At 38.4% G+C, this 17,862-nt stretch overlaps 1 protein-coding gene across 3 annotated transcripts in view; it reads right to left on the bottom strand.

The window, feature by feature from the left end:
• Positions 1-17,862, bottom strand: part of LOC150078460 (epidermal growth factor receptor kinase substrate 8-like) — a 234,340-nt gene that overhangs the window by 119,171 nt on the left and 97,307 nt on the right. For all 3 annotated transcript variants that reach the window (XM_090384181.1, XM_090384182.1, XM_090384183.1), the window contains 2 exons: positions 16,117-16,194; positions 4,630-4,757 (listed from right to left, as the gene is read on the bottom strand). In XM_090384181.1, coding sequence (XP_090240307.1) covers positions 4,630-4,757; positions 16,117-16,194 — 206 coding nt within the window. The remainder of the gene's footprint in view (positions 1-4,629; positions 4,758-16,116; positions 16,195-17,862) is intronic.

Here is a 17,862-nt window from a genome sequence, read left to right as displayed (position 1 = left end):
AGAGAACCCCTTTGTCCCATTCACCAATCTAGTTGCCCTTCTCTGTACTCGTTCCAGCAGCTCTACATCCTTCCTGAAATGAGGCCTCCAGGCCTGTATACAGTACTCTAGGTGTGGCCTGACCATTGCCTTATACAAGGGAATAATCACCTCCTTATCCCTGCTAGAAAAATTCCTATATATCATTGACAATACACCATGAGCTACTCTTGCAGCTCGTCTGCACTGCTCAGAGAACTTCATATCTGCCTGCACCACCACCCCCAGGTCCCTTTCATTCTCTACCACTGTCAGTGTAGTACCACAGAGTTGATACGTTGCTCTGGGGTTGCTGTTTCCCATATGTAGTACTTTACATTTGTCAATGTTAAACTTCATTTGCCACCTCGAAGCCCATCTGCTCAACCTTTCCAAATCCTGTTGCAGCAGCATAGTGTCAGTAGTGTCCTTGACAACCCTGCCAACCTTCGTATCGTCTGCAAACTTGGACATTAAGCCTGATATACCATCATCAATATCATTTATAAATACAGAAAACAATAAAGGCCCCAATACTGAACCCTGAGGGACTCCACTAATAACATTAGTCCACAATGAGCAGTGTCCATTGATTACCACTCTCTGTCTTCTCCCCCTCAACCACCCCTTTATCCATAGCAGCAACTTGCCTCCAATGCCACACTGCTCCAATTTGTGCAGCAGTCTTCCATGTGCAACAGTATCAAAAGCCTTTCTAAGATCCAAGTATATAATATCAAAGTTATTCCCTGCATCCAGTTCTTTTGTGACTGCATCATAGTATCCAATCAAATTGGTCAGGCAAGACTTCCCCTTAACAAAACCATGCTGTGTCCTAGCTATAACTGAAGTCTTGTCTAGATGATCCTGCAGTGCTTCTTTCACCAGTGCCTCCATTAATTTTCCGGGAACAGAAGTTAAACTCACAGGTCTATAATTACTTGTGTCAGCCTTTGATCCCCCTTTGTGAATTGGGGTCACATTTGCACGTCTCCAGTCAATGTCTACCTCCCCTGAGTCCAAGGAAGCTCTCATAATTATGGCTAAGGGTTTGCTTACCTCCTTTGCTGCCTCCTTTAATATAACTGGTATAAATAGTAAGGACATAGTGTTGTTCTTACCAGGAAAGACTTCAGTTCTGTAAATTGCAGCTTCTGGAAGCTAGGAACTGCAAAGAGATCTGATTTAAAGCAGTATCACCCACAGTGTTTCCCAAAGTGGGTGATACTGCTCACTTTGGGAACCACTGTGAGCAGTGGGATTATCTAGGAGGAGGAGACACTAAGAGGCAAGGTGGCAGCAGGGATGAACTAGATGAGCTGGGGTCGCCCCCCAAGCACATTGATCGCATATTTACAATTGACCAAGCTAAAGCCTAAGGCAAAATGTTTTCCTTCTTCATATTTAAAGTTTTACTGCTCTTATCACTTTAAAACCTATTTCCTTTGGCCACTTTGCTTGTATTCACAATAGAAATGCAAGCTCCTTGTTTCATTTCCAAAATAATATTTGGTAGAATGTGGTTTTAGTGTGGTCATCCAACTTCTCTCCAAGTAAAGAAATTGACTCTAGACTAGTAAATTAAACATGGTGATTTAAGACTCTTGCTGAGTGACTTTAAATCAGACATTTCATCGCACCCATCCATCACATTAAGAATTTATTAAACAGTGAAGTAGTTACTAAATGTGGTATCTAAGACTCTTCCACTTTGAAAAGCTGGTATCACTGAATCAAGTTCATCGATTTTGTCGAATTAATTAAACTAATAAGTTTTAAATGTATTTTGAATAAATGTGCAATTAATGCTACTGTTTTGAATTTTAATGTGTTATCTTCCTTAGTGTGTCATACAAACTGACAGTCTGGATAATGCTTTTTTTAGGGTAGGAGTGGGGACACTGGAGATGAATTTATGAAGTTAAGGCAATAGTGGACAAAAAAATTTGGGAACCACTGTTTTAATCTTTCTTGGATGATACACACAAGAGAACATTCATTTAAATTGGAAAAGGATGGTTTATAATAGATGTGCAAAAATTTGTTTTCAGCCAGAGAATAATTGATTAAAATCAATTATAATTTAAAGGAAATTTATTCCAATAATTATTGGAATAAATTTTCACCTGGTGTTGTGAAAGTGAATAGTTTTAATAAATTTAAAGAAGGATTAGAACTTATTAGAAGGGATGGGGAAATGAAGTTGATATTGTTTTTTTGGCTGATATGTATAAGCTTCTTCTATTCTTTTGCCACTAATTTAACACACATCAGAGAGAGAAGTATCCTATGCAGAAATTAGAGGTAAAATCATAATAAAAAAATATACTAAGTCTTTTTACAAATGCAAGAAGAAATGGAAATTATATACTGGTCAGCAATTATTCCCCCCCCCCGCTCCTGTTAAAATTCAGGGCGATTCTTGCTGATTTGACATTTTTGAATTCAAATATGGCAACGATATTGCTGTATCACCCACCAATTTTAAAGGAGAAGGGATTAAAGTCAAAAACTAAGTTTCTAGTGAAAAAAAAAGGTTTCATATATTTTAAGAAAATGTTACATACAGTAAAATATTGAACAGTGGGTCTATTAACCTTATTCTATTTACAAAAATGCTTATCTGATAGCAAAACACTTATTTTGTCATTTTTTTGACTTTTATAATCTCCATTGGTGTCTCCTATATGAGAGATTCCAACAATAGTCTGCCAACATATTTGGACTCCATTTTCCCTGGTATTTTTTTTTTTTCATTTGAGAAATATCTTGGTGAAACCTTTCACCATGTTCATCAGAGACCACTCCCAAGTTTTCAGGAAAAAAGTTTAAATGGGAATGTAGGAAATGGAGCTTTAGCGATAGGTCTTGGTTTTTGGTCATTAACCTACAATATTTGAAAACTGAGGATGATGAGAACTTTTAAGCACATATCTGAGTTTTTGAACATATTTCCTACGAGAATCTGTCAAAATTATTTTGGGGGGAGGGGACTTGATACCAACAACCAATGTAATTGAACATACAGTATAGTCTCTTTGGGATTACTCAAAGAACAGAACTCTTCCAATCCAAAGTAGACAAATAATTTGATTGCTTCATTATTACTTTCATTTGTCAAGCTTTGACACTTGTCAAGCAGTCTTTGCAGCTTCCATTTTTCATTTTATGTACTTAAATGTGGATCATGTGCAACTATGGCTACTCCACAGATATGGAACAGAAGAAAATTGGAGTAAGGTATAATCAAATTCCTGGCATACCAGACACCTGTCTAAACCTGCTTGGTGCCTCCGTAGCCAGGTGGGCAGGAGCAGCAGTGTGTAGCACACGTTTCTTGATTAGACCGGGGTTCGTTCGAACCCGTGACCACCAAATATGGAGGATGCGGAAAGGTCAGGGAATGACCACCGCATATCCCCGGAGCAATATGGCCTTAGTTGCTAATGCTCCTAAAAACCAAAAACAACAACCAAACCTGCTTGACCTTGCACAAGTCAGTCATAGAAAAGATTTTGCATTTTAGGAAGAAACAGGTGTAGGGAATAACTTTGATATAATTTAATTAGAATTTAAACACACTTCTGTTGCAATTCCACATGAACATCTGCATAAGGTGGGAAAATGTGAGTTACTGGGAAAATGTGGGGTACTGGGAATAGGGTAGATAAATAAATGGTTAAATAGTAAATGCAAAAGGTGGTTACAAATGAGCAGTTTCTTGGGGATATGCCAAGATATGCCACCTTGTTGCTTTTCAAAATTTGCTCTCAAAATTTGCTAATGATATTAAGTTGGGCAGGGTTGTTAACAACGAGAACAAGGAATGCTGCCTGCTACAATAAGACTTAAATTATACAACTATTCTAAAAAGGACAATTGAGTTTTAATGCTAGTAAATGCACAGTTTCACATTAAGATCAGAGTAATCCAAAGTAAGCACATGTAACATCATTGAAAATGAAAAGGATCTTGGGGATTGTAATAAAATACAATATCAAGTTCTCTTAACAGTACAGTAAGGCTGCAAGGGCAGTCATCAGTATTGTACACTGATGAACAGTAATTCTAACAGCAGAGTAAAGTGGTAATTATCCCTTTGTACAAATCAATGGTCATACTACATCTTGAATACCATATACAAATGTATGTACCTCATTTCAGGAATGATATCAACTTGCATGAAAGAGTACTAAGGGCTTGAATTGTTTATGGACATAATAGGTTTCAGCAAACTTAAGGAAGAAGGCATGTTTTCATACAGATTCAAATTAAGAAAACATAATTGTAGCCTGCATATAAGAAACTTTCTATAACCCAATCAAAGGGCAATGCAGTATTGAAACGACAAGCTTTGCTTCCTTGCTTCATTCTGCCATTTTAACATTAAGATCCATCATTACACAAATGCTTATTAAATGTAAAAGCATTTCTATAATAAAAGCTTACTAATGTATAATGTTATACATTATACATCACAATTTCATTCTCTTCAGGATAGACATTTCCACTTACTACCCTTTTAACTTTGAGAGGTCTAATGGAAGCCCAATTACAAAAGCATATGAATTCAAAAAAAAATCTATTCTATTAAAAAAATATTTGACATACCCCATTTTCATAATCAATAATTATGACCCATTTCTTTTCTAATCGCATTTGCATCTTCTGTGTCCAGATACCACTGGACTTTTCCATCTGTAATAAGCGACGAAGTCCATCTTTAGGAGTTAGCAAACCTAAAAATGTAATTTTAAGTATTAGCTTTAGTATTATATTGAAATCAACTATAATAGACAAACACATTTAATAGTATGGTCTCTCTTTAGGTGCAAAGTGCAAAAAACCATTACTTCATAAATATAAAGATTTTACATACTAATTCTAAATTGCACTTTTTATTAGGGCTGTCTGTGCACTTCTTCAGTCATGGCAATAGTCAGTTGATCTGAAGTCAAAGGAGAGATCCCTGTCAATGAATGAATTATGCTGAGTTTTCACCCCACACAACTTATAAATCAGCCCATAAATATGTACGTATGCAGACATAACACATCATAAAAACCATATGAATTAGCATATCGCATGAACTGCCATACTATGACCATCAAAGTAAATATTGTACATAAATAACACAAAAAATCAATTACCATTTATGAACTTCAAATACAAGAAAAAAATTTTTATTATTTAAGTGATATATTAGCATTAGCATTAGCAGAGGCATATGATGCAAGAAAGCAAGCTTATATAGCATCAGCCAAAAAAAAAAAAACCCTTCCATTTCACCCATTCACACACTCCAAATGTTTGTCTAGTTCTGCCTTAAACTTATTTAAGTTGTTGACCTCCACCATAACAGATGGAAGTTTATTCTAACTAGCAACCATCTGCTGTCTATTCTGCAATTGTCTTTCCTCAATTTGAATTTATATCCCCTCAGGTGAGTAATCTGATCAAGAGGAAGAATTCCATCAGCATTGAGCTTGTTCAAACCACTCAAGGTCTTATACACCTCAATTAGATCACATGACAGGAGCCTATTCTCCAGACACTGCAATTTGTAGAACTTAAGCCTTTTCTTGGTAACAGCAACCATTTGTTCCACTCACCAATCTTGTTGTGTTTCTCTGTACTCGTTACACCAGCTCTACATCCTTCCTAAAATGAGGCCTCCAGACCTGTATGCAGTACTCAAGATGTGGCCTGACCATTGCTTATAAAAGGAGACAATCACTTCCTTATTCCTGCTAGCAAAATTCTTGTATATCATTGACAAGACACCATGAGCTACTCTTGCAGCCTGTCTACACTGTCCAGAAAACTTCATATATGACTGTACAATTAACCCCAGGTCCTTTTCATTCTCCACTACACTGAGTGTAGTACCACCCAGTTGGTACGTTACTCTGGGGTTATTGCTACCCATATGCAGTATTTTGCATTTTTCAAATGTTAAACTTCAGTTGCCATCTCTCAGCCCATCTGCTCAACTTTTCCAGATCCTGTTGCAGTAGTCTACTATCATTACTCTTATTAACAACCCTGCCACCCTTCATATCATCTGCAAACTTAGACATTAACCCTGATATACTTTCATCAATATCATTGATAAATACAGAAAACAACAATGGGTCCAACAACCCTGGAGAACTCCACTAATAACATGAGTCCATGAAGAGCAGCGTCCATTGATTACTACTCTCTGCCTTCTCCCATTCAACCATCCTTTTATCCATTGTAGCAACTTGCCCTTAATGCCAAACTGCTCAAATTTGTACAGTAGTCTTCTATGTGCTCGCATCTGGTGAGTAGGGGCTTGGCACACCCAGGGTCCTGAGCTGGATATCATCATTCTTCTCTTTCTTGGTGACTCCCTTCGACTCTCTCTCTCTCTCTCTCTCTCTCTCTCTCTCTCTCTCTCTCTCTCTCTCTCTCAGGGTAACTCTAGAATTTTTTTTTTTTTTTTTTGGCTGGTGCAGCATAAGCCTCAGGCTTCCTTGCACCATGTAGCTATTAATAATAATAATAATAATAATAATAATGTGCAACAGTATCAAAAGATTTCCTAAAATCCAAGTATATAATATCAAAAATTATTTTTTGCATCCAGTGCCTTTGTGACCACATCGTAGTATCCAATCAAATTTGTCAGACAAGACTTCCCCTTAACAAACCCATGCTGTATCTGAACAACTATAACTGCAATTTTGTCTGGATGATAATACATTGCTTCTTTAACCAGTGACTCCATTATTTAGCTTCCTCCCAGAGTTTGATAAGCTTCTGGCCTCCACTTCCCTAGAGACTTCCTCATGTGTGAATGAAGATACAAAATACTCATTCAGTTTGTCAGCAGTAGAACCATGAATATCAAGTGGACCAATCTGATTCATCCCTTTCCTTCTAGACTTTACACAAGTAAAGAACTCTTTGCTGTTTTCCTTTGCATCCTTTGCCAAAGATTTCTCGTAATCTGCCTTTGCTTGCCTAATGTCCTTTGTGACTTGATTACAGACTATCTTATATCTACCAAAGGCATCTGTGTCTCCTGATAATTTATATGCGTCCCATGCATTTTTCTTCTCTGCCCAAGTCTCATTAGTTCATCTGACATCCATTTAGGCCTAAACCTTAAATAGTATTTCTTAGTAGGTATGAAAAGCCAAGTAGCTTCCAAGATTAATTCCTTGAATGCTTCCCATTTTCTGGTAACATAATCAGTTGGTCCCACTGTATAGAATTAAAAAAAAAAAATCTATGATACCACTGTAGCCACCTTTACAAAAGTAAAAACCCTTCCCTTTACCCCTGATGGTAGTTATATCTTTAAGTAAATCCCACATCAGTACACTGTGATCACTGCCACATAGTGGTTCCTTTATCTGCAGATTCTTAATGCATGAAGAATCACTGCTGATAATCAGATCAAGAGTATCACTCCCTCTGATTGCCTCTTGTTTTCTATGCTACTGTAGAAAACAATCATCCAATAAATCCACAAAAGCCTTGCTAATGTGCAAGTGACTAACCCACAAGTGCCAGTTGGAATGCAGAGTTGGAATTTGGGGAGTGCAATGTGTACCAAAAGGACAGACAGGATAGAAGGGGAGATGCTGTTAGTTAAGAAACACAAAATCTAAGGAAGTGCATCCATTTCTATTGTAACTTCCTATATCTGAGAAGTTACAATCCCTCATTATGAGGCAATCTGATTTACTGGCCCACTCTATTTCTCTGTACAGTTGTTCGTTGTACCCATCAAAGTCATTAGTCCTATAACACACTCCTACTCTCAACTTGGTTTTCCCAGTGTTTATGTCACACCAGACTGACAATGCTACACTGCCCACCCACATCAAATGGATGCACTTCCTTAGATTTTGTGTGTTTCTTAACTAACAGCATCTCCCCTTCTATCCTGTCTATCCTTTTGGTACACATTGCACTCTCCAAATTCCAACTCTGCATTCCTTATTGCTGTGTGGCGCCATGTCTCTGATATCCCAACAAGATCAGCATTTGATGTCTTCACCAGCACCTCAAATTTATTTAGTATACTCTTTGCATTGGTGTACATGCAAGTATACATGCACCTGTTCTTACTCTTAGTTACCCTAGCACAATCCATGTATTTACTTGTTTTGTGATGACTCTTAGAAGTCCTTGAAATCCCCAGTACCTCATTTTCCAGGCTGCTGCTCATTCCAATAGAAGCATTGCAAGAATCACTTTCATCTCTGTTTGTAGCTACTGTTAATCCATTAGTCTGTGAATCCCCCCAAACTAGCAGTTTTCTGACCCACCTACCACTGCCTGATAGCATCAGCAAATATTCTTGCACTCTCTCTATTTAGGTGTATCCCATAACTGTAAACAATCTCTCCTGTTAACAAGCACAGACCACGCTGGGAAAAATTCTACCCCGTGAGCCTTGCACAATCGGCTCTCATCATATACTACCCCCTATTGTGTCTGGAACATAATTTGACACCTTCAAATTTAACTCTAACTTGCAACTTTTTTTTCAACATTGACCTGTACTTGTTAAGTAAGTCCGTGGATCTCTTACTCTTAATGTCATTAGTGTCAGTGTATACAACAGTATCACCCTTTTTGCCCTTAAAAGATGATATCTGCTCCATCATGTCATCAACTTTTGCCCCTGGCAGACATACCCTAGTCCTATTCCCCCTATCCTTTTTGCACAATATATTTCCCCTTTCACTGACAATAACTAGCACCTGTGGGAACAGCGCATTCTGCCTGAAGGTTGCCACTATGTTGCCTGATGCACAAGAGTGAGCTCTGCCGTTGAGTTGGGCAGTTGAGAGTTTGATGAGCCCCCATTTCAATTCCTTTGAGGGCATCTACCCTACTCTTCAAACTCTCATAGACATCCATCAGAATGCTGAGTTGATGCCTAATTTCTTGACACTCTCTGCACTTAGCAGACACAAAGTCATCTGCCTTGGCTAAATCATGTCCTGTTCCAGAGAGTTCCACAAACATTTCACAAGTTGCACATTTTTTACACAGTAATGCGTTGAATCGCCCCCTTCAGTTCTCACTCAAGCCACAGCACTTCCTCTACATTATGCACATTGCTTTGCTGCTCTAGTCTTGGGCATGATTTCTGTTTAAATATGATGTAATTAATCAACAATGAAAATTAATAAGGTTAATAAATTTAATTAATTTACTCTACTATACTATACAATACTTTACTTAACTATATAATACTATACACTGAGTGGACAAAAATCATGGGATACCTTCCTAGCAAACGGGTATGCCCACCTTTCGGCTGGATAAAGGCAGTCACACGGTGAGGCATTGAGTCCACTACTTCACAAAAGGATTCCACGGGTATTTCCATACATGCTTGCTGCACAGCTGTCCTAAATTCCGTCTCATTCCTGGGTAGAGGATCCAAAGCTTGAACAGACCTCTCCACAGCATCCCAAAGATGATCCACAGTGTTCATGTCTGTTGAATGGGTAGGCCATTCAATGGTGGTAAAATCTGCAGAATGCTCTTTGAACCATGTTCTAGTCACCACGGTTCTGTGGGGAGGCGCATTGTCCTGCTGGAAGAGAGACCATTGCCCTGTGGGTGCAAGATGGCCATGAAGGGATGCAGATGGTCTGCAAGGATGGACATGTAACCTGAACCATTCAGAGGTGCGTCTAGACATACCAGTGGTCCCAATGTGTGCCAGTTGAACACACCCCTGACCACTACTGACCATCCTCCTGCCCAAACAGTTCCTGGTTGACATGATGGGTGCATAACTTCATGTGGTTTCCAGCAGATACACACTATCCAATCCACCCGAAATAACTGGAAACGGAACTCATCAGACTAGGAGACCAGTCTTCAATCATCCAAGGTCCAGTGCAGATGTTCTTTCGCCCAGTGGAGGCATAGAGTCCTGTGTCGTGGTATTAGCAATGGGACTCTGGTGGGTTGGCGGCTCCCATAACCTATTGCTGCTAATGATCGCCTGATGGTATTGGTGGAGACATTTCTGGCCCCTCCCCAGAAGTCCATGGTTGATTTGTGTCACTGTCGCTCTCCAGTTGGCTGAAACAATGCAAGACAGATGTCGAGATTCATGTTCATCCACCACCTTTCTCTGTCCACAGCGCTGTCCATGATGAGATGTTATTCCGTAAATGGCATATTCCCGATACACTCTTGATGCTGTCAAGTGGCGATAGTGCAATTTCTGTACCACCTCTGCGATAGAGTGACCCATACCACAGGCACTCACTATCATTTTCAAAGTTGGTTAACTCCTGACATTTATCCATACTGACATCGAATTACCATCTATGTGAATGCAGTGTACCTATATACACCTGCCAAGCAGTGGGTTCGTCCACTAGCGAGAGGGATGACAGCGTTTCTTTGTCCAGGAACCAGGTATCCCATGAATTTTGTCCTTTTGGTGTACTAAGCTAATGCAGAAATAGGTATTCCACTATATAGTTTTACGTTATACTTTAGCTATCAAGTTTGAGATATACGCTATCAAGTTATGCTATACCGTAACGATCACAATGTTAAATTAGTTATATTGTTAGCTATGTACAAAAAATATATGCCCAAAAAAATTGATTAAAACCTTCAAAATACTTCTGTTGAAAACATTAGACCTGTTGAACACTTAACAAATTTTGGAATCACCACTATGATCTAAAAGACAGGAGAGAGAGTTCAAGGAGTTTTAGTATAAAACATTTTCATGTCCAAAAAAAATTCAAAGTCCAAGCAAGCACCAGCCGACAAAGTGATGTTGACCAATTTTAGGGACTTTGGATGTTATCTACAAGAAATTTTTGGAAAAAGGACCACAGTCAATTCATTCCAGTATAGTGAGTCATTGGACAACCTCAAAAAAAGAATCAAATGAGTAAGGCCAAAAAATCCAATCATGTTGCTTCAACATGATAATGTGTAACCTCAGTACAGTAACACAACATTGGCAACTGGTGTTACTGTTGGTCAAGAAACTCCCTGACTGTCCTAAGAAGTTCTAGAGTGCAACTTTCTGGGAGACCAATTATTAATGCTAGGTGCTTGTTGTAGGGTCTTTGGCACCAATACCAGTGGCAGAAAATTATCAGGATGGTGATTACTTGTTACATAAGCCACATCTCTTTGATCTTCTTCTTAGGTCTGTATCTTTTCCTTGTGGGTTTTCTGGCAGTTGCCAGTGTTGGGCATCGCTATGTCAATCAGATAGGAAACCTTTTCCTTCCTGTCAACAAGGGTTATGACCAGTCTATTGTGTGGGGATTGTCTTGTCCACCATTATGGCATAGTCCCATTACAGCTTGTAGGTTGGGGTCTGGTACAGCCTGGGGTTTGTACTTGTAATATGTTACACTTTCTTTGATCAAATGGTATTTCCTCACTAGCTTCTGATGTATTATTTTGACTACCTGGTCGTATCTACAAGTGTATTGGATCTGGGTGATCACCCTTCATCCTTCAGTGATGTGTTGGTTTGTTTCTGAGGCCACATGGTATTGTTAACATGTGGCATCTGTCACTCTGGGCTCCTTGGTGATGTATTTTCAATAGTTCCTTGTGTTGATTACTTGTTCTTGGATGGTGAGCATAATCCTTCAGTCTCGGGGAAGAGCATCCTGCTGATAAGCCATTCATTGGAAACCATTTCATTTATGTGGTCTTGATGGAGGTCATTGTAGTACCTGTCATGGAGTGTGCCTTCTTTGCCCATTTTTTTAACTTCTGTCTGGACAGGAGGAGCCTCCTCAATTAGGTTGAGTGGGATGTGCTGCTTGTATGTCTTCCTTATGGCTTGGTAGAGGGGTACTGCATTTTCTGGAAGTAATCCTTCAGGTTTGCTATCACTTTCTTCTGTTGATCAATGAAGTCTATCAAGCCCCTTCCTCCTCCTTTCTGTGCTCAGTCTCTCCATGGCCGACTTTGAGTAGTGTTGGTAACTCTTGGTCATCGTGGTCCTTGTCTTTCTCATGATATTCTCCAGGTTGGTGTTAATCCAATCTCTGATCCTGAAGGAGTATGTTAGCACTGGGGCTGTACAGGTGTTTATGACTTTTACTGTGTTCCCTCCATTCAGCTTTGCTTTAAGCAGGCTTCTGAGACGCTGATGGTATTTTTTGGTCAGGCAGGCCTTAATCTCTTTGTGCTCTAACTTCTAACCCTGCATCATCCCCAGTTATTTATAGGTCTCTCCTGCTGTCATGGCTTTGATCTCTTTACCAATCTGTAGCCGGTAGTTTCGGCTGACTAATTTTTCCTGATGCAATTGGTGGGTCTTGGATTTGTCTGGTCCAAATTCCATTCTGATATCATTGCTGAATTCTTCGGTCATCTGAAGCAGCTGCTGAATATAACACAACCAGTTTTATTCAGTATCAAATGTGCCAACAATGATGGTACTCGGTTGCCGTGTAGAGCTTGATGTCATCCATATACATCAGGTGGGAGAGGGTGTACAGGTTCTTCCTTCTTTGAGGGTATATCCATACTTGCTATTATTATTATTAGCCATATGGTGCAAGGAAGCCTGAGGCTTATGCTGCACCAGCCAAAAAAAAAAAAAAAAAAAAAATTCTGAATTATCCCCAAGAAAAAGAAAGAGAGAGAGAGAAGTAGAAGGGAATCACCAAGAAAGAGAAGAATGATGATATCCAGCTCGGGACAGAGCATCTCCCTGAAAGATTTCCATCCTGATGGAGATCAGTCTTTTTTTGATGTTCTCGATCTTGACAGTGGTACTTCATTTCAAAATGGTTGCTTCTAGGAAGTTTGTCACTGTTGGATTGACTTTGTAGATCTTCAGCATCTCTGTTAGCCAGCTATGAGGCACAGAGTCAAAGGCCTTGCAGTAATCAATGTAGGTCATGAACAGGTTGCAGTGTTTCTTGTAGGCTTGCTCCATAACTGTGGCACCAATGGTTAATTTCTCCTTGCATCCTTTGCTCATCTGCTTCTGCATTCCTTCTGCTGTTTGGCTATGATGTTCTGGCTCTCCAAGTCTGATATCTTCTTAGTTATACAGATCTTGTTCATCATATTGGGAGACAGGTGATCAGTCTATTTCACCAGGTTTCTTGTATCTTGATTCTTAACCTTCAGGTATGAGATTTCTTGAGTAAGAAACTTTAGGAGTGTCTGTGGGTGACTTATCCAAGTGAACTCTCCTCTGCCAGGTGCTTGTATGTGCAAGTGAGCTTCTTCCACCAGTAGCTGTGGATGTTATCTATTCCTGGGGCTTACCAGTTGTGGGACTTTCTGATTGACCGTTGGACTTCTTCCACCTTACTATTCCATTCTGTCATCTCCTGTACATCCCTACTTTCTTATTGTTTTAATTGTATCCAGGGGGCTCAACTGTTGTCTTACTTCACTGCTCCATACGTTGCCCCAGAACTCCTCATTCATCTTCACTCAGGTGGTCCATTGCCACCTTTCCCATTTTGTCCAATACTTCTGTGGATGGCTTTTTGGTTTTCATCAAAGACTCTGTTGTTTATTTTGCTCTCGGAGCTCTCTCCTTGTATTGGTGTAGTCTCTTACTGAGTGCAAGGAGCTTCTGCTTTAGTATGTCTAAGTATTCTCCTATTCTCTGATTTTTGGGTTTGTGTTTGCTCTGTACGTTGTCTCTCTTGAGGATGCTCTTCACTTTTCCAGTAAACTTCTTACTCATATTATCCCATTGATACTACATAAATTGGCCTATGTATTATTCTTTTTATTTGTTGTTATATTATTTCTTCCTGATAGGATTACCCATCCCATGACCTGTACTGTTACCAAGTGCACAGGGTGGTTGTCATGTCTGGTGTTATTGTTGGTAGAGGAACTCTCTGACTATTCTACACGTGTTCAGATAGTTCCTCAACCAACAGTAACACTAGACATAACAACCACCCCGTGCACCATTCAGACATAGCCACCACCTCTTCCTCCTTTCCGCGCTATTGTCAGTCTCTCCACAGCTGACTTCAGACACTGTTGGCCGCTCTTGGTCATCATTGCCCTTGTCTTTCACATGATCTCTAGCTTGGTATCAGTCCAATCTATGATCCCAAAGAATGGGATTATATATTGGACTAACACCAAGTACTGGGTATCAGTACTGGGCCTGCACAGTTGTTTATGGCTTTAACTGTGTTCCCTCCATTCAGCTTTGCTTTGAGCAGGATTTTGAGTCTCTGATGGTATTTTTCGGTCAGGCAGGCCTTGATCTCCTTGTTTCCCCTGGTGTAATCTCTGAGTCTTACATTTGTCGAGACCAAATTCCATCCTTTATATCATTGCTAAATTCTTTGGTGATCTGGAGTAGTTGCTGAAGTTGCTTCTCAGTTGTTGTGTAGAGCATGATGTCATCCTTGTACATTAGGTGAGAGGTGTACAGGTTTTTCCTTCCTTCTTTGAGGTTATATCCATACCTGCAGCTGTTGAGCTTGGGATAGCAGGTTGAGTGCTAGACAGAATCACAGTGGGCTTGGGGCATCTCCCCTAAAGATTCCTCTTCTGATGGGGATCGGTCGGTCGTATGTTGACCTTGATGGTGGCACTCCATTTCACCATGGTTATTATTATTATTATTATTGTATATTTTATTTTTGATGAATAAATTGTATTTGTATTGTATTGTAATTTATTACTATTATTATTTAAGTTATTATTATTTATTATTTGAGTTTGTTGAGTTAGGAGAAGTTATCCTATTTTCAAATTAAAATTTTTAATAAGAAAATTTTTGATACTTAATGATTCTGTAGATTAGAGTTGCTATGCATATAAATAGTACTCTTTGTTTACAGTGTGGAATGCATTATGAATAGTAATTCCTTTATTTTTTCTGTTATATAATAAATTTGTATGGAAAACTGTTTTATGGGATGATTTATATGTTCTTGCCAAGAAATTTAATTTTCTTAAGTTTATATATTGTAAACAATTTTTTTTATGAATAAATTGTATTGTATTGTATTATTACTATTATTATTATTATTATTATACCAGTCTCCCAGCATGATAGCTACACATTTGTTTCTGCTAAAGCGGGACTTGAGCCAGGGTCTATCAGGCTGGTAGTCCAGTGTCATAACCACTGAGCCATCGCACCTCCAATTATTATTATCATCATCTAACAAAAAATCAAAAGGAAATACTAAATTCTGCTAGTAGTACTAAAACTCTGATACTGTTTCACTGCTGAAAGCAATCAGAAACTTCCATGATTATTTTGTATTCTTTTCACCCTTGCAAATGATCCTCATCAATGCTAGAAGTGGTGAGCATATGATGCAATAAGTTTGCCTGCTGCAACAACTTTTTGCACCACAGGCATGACAGATTTCACTTAACACAACCAGTTATATTCAGTACCAAGTGTGCCAGCAATTATAGTATGCTTACTATTTGATTTTTTTATGGCCATATTCTTCAGTTCTGATACAATGAATGATGTAGATTGAAGCAAAAATGATATGGTGGGGGAAAACTAAAATTTACTTTCAGGTCACTCCAATTTTTATTTTTTCAGTTTAATAATTTTATTTGTCCCTCAAGGAGGGTGATGGCCACTATTTATATGGAGAAAAGAGGTTCCAAAAAAATGGGATAAATAATTATTCAATCAATAAAAAATAAACTTGAAAAATTAATTCCAATTTTTTTCTAAATAAATGCTTTACTGTATGCATTATATTTTTCACTCTTGGCATTATTAAATATTGCTACCTCTAGTGACAGACTTTATCTCACTTTAGAAATGTCACACTTGTCTGTTGACCTAAAATTATAAATAAAATTTTTAATTGAATAACATCACAAGGAAGGCAAATGTGATATTCATTAAAAATCAAGGCATTGTTGTTGTGTGCAGCAATGTAAACAAGCAGCCAAGTGTATGGAATAAAAACTTACAAATGAAACCATAACAAAAGTTACATGATTATTAAACTCCTAGCACTTTGATTGATGAAGAATGAATTGATGAAAAATATATGAATCCCACCAATCTTAACATCTTAAATAACATGCAGTCTAATATGTTAAAAAGTTTATAAAAATAGTTAAACTTACCATATTGTGGTCCAACAGAAAATGTGGCCAGATGTTCCAATAAATAAGTTGGTCCATCATCATTATCACTGAGTTGGTCTGTACAGGCAAATTTTACATTATAAAGATATGTTAAAAGAAAAAGATACTTCTTCTAAATATGTAAAATTACTTGATACATTAGTATTGGTAATGACAATACACACTACCCTCCAAAATGTATCTGGGCATCCCCTGTTTTCAGTCCACTAGAGTTTCACAGATAAACAAGTAACTCAGAGATCAGTATATAAGGAAAGTGTGATCCACACGAGTTAGTTGTTCCTGTCGTGGCAGCTGAGCTGACTGATTTCAAGAGGGGTGTTACAGTCAGAAATTGCACTGTTGGCTTATTAAGTTGTGCAATTGCCAATAGCCTATACCATTCAAAGTCAACCATTTCTGATATTAGCATAACTGATAACACCATCCAACAACATATAGGGAAAAAACATCAAGTAGAAATTTAAGGTGCCACCAAGGGTTGCAGTCTGAATGAACATACTACGTAGGGAGCTCAACATCCTCAATTTTCATGGGAAAAACAGCAATGTGAAATCAAACTTCAACTGCAATCAGTGATCCTGCCTTGCATGGGGGAATGAATGCAGTAAATGGTCCAGAGAGCAGTAAAAGTCAGTGCTAAGGAGTGATGAAACTTGGTACACCCTATTCTAATCAGATGGACAGGTGTGGAGGATGCCTAAAGAACATCTGTCCCTATAAAACACTGTGCCAATAATGAAATTTGGAGGAGGTAGAGTTATGGTGTGCAACTATTACTCATGGTATAATCTAGGATTTTTGGCAGTTGTATGGAAAATGATGAATGTCAATGCCTAGCTTAACATTTTAAATTGTTTCATGCTTTTTATAACAATGCAGCAGTTCACTGGTACAATTGTGGGGAACCACTGATGGCGTCTCACCCCAAACACTATGGTACAGACTCAGATTCATTTTAAAGGGATGATAACCTATGTCACACCACCACCAGTGCCATTCAAGAATGGTTTGTGAATATGAAAATGTGCAAAAGTTGAAATGGTTAATGCACAGTTCCAATTTGAGCCCAAAACACCTATGAGCACTGCAGTCTAGCTTTTGTTGGTGAAAAGCCTACCCAGGAGAGTGAAGTGTGTCATAATGGCCAAAGGGGGAATCACAGGTTATTCAAGTGAGCGGCACTGACAACAATGTGAAACACTTATGTCCAGATACTTTTGGAAGAGAGATTTTTGTTTTTTTAGTAGAATGTGCAAAATCTAGTGAGTAATGCTGTGCAAAATTTCATCTGCTGGTACAAGCTGGAAATGTCAATAAAAAAAAAAAAATTTATAGCTGTAGTACATCAATAGCACAATTCAAAACTTAAAATAAATTTACTGCTATAATAATTATTATAATATGATGTAATATAATGTCTCTCTATACATTAAAAAAGTTTTCCTCCTAGCGATATTTATTCAAGCCAATGGGAGAAGAGGGCGAGGAAATTACATCACTACAAATGCAATTAATTATTGACAACTGCCTCCATAACGTTCACCAACCTCGTGCACGTGCTTCACAGCATTTATTATGCATTTATTTATTAAATACAGCATTTATTTCTATGGGATGCAAAATATGTTTCCACGATTTTTTTCAGCTTGCACCGACTGGCAAAAACTTAGATAAAGTCAAATTTCCATAAGTCAAGTATTGCATATGTCGGGGAGTGCCTGT

Source organism: Mastigoproctus giganteus, chromosome 11, assembly GCF_048544385.1.
Source record: "Mastigoproctus giganteus isolate SK-2022 chromosome 11, ASM4854438v1, whole genome shotgun sequence".
In the NCBI taxonomy this organism is placed as follows: Eukaryota; Metazoa; Arthropoda; class Arachnida; order Uropygi; family Thelyphonidae; genus Mastigoproctus; species Mastigoproctus giganteus.
The sequence above is the reverse complement of the archived record's forward strand: the minus strand, read 5'-3'. Positions and strand labels throughout refer to the sequence as shown.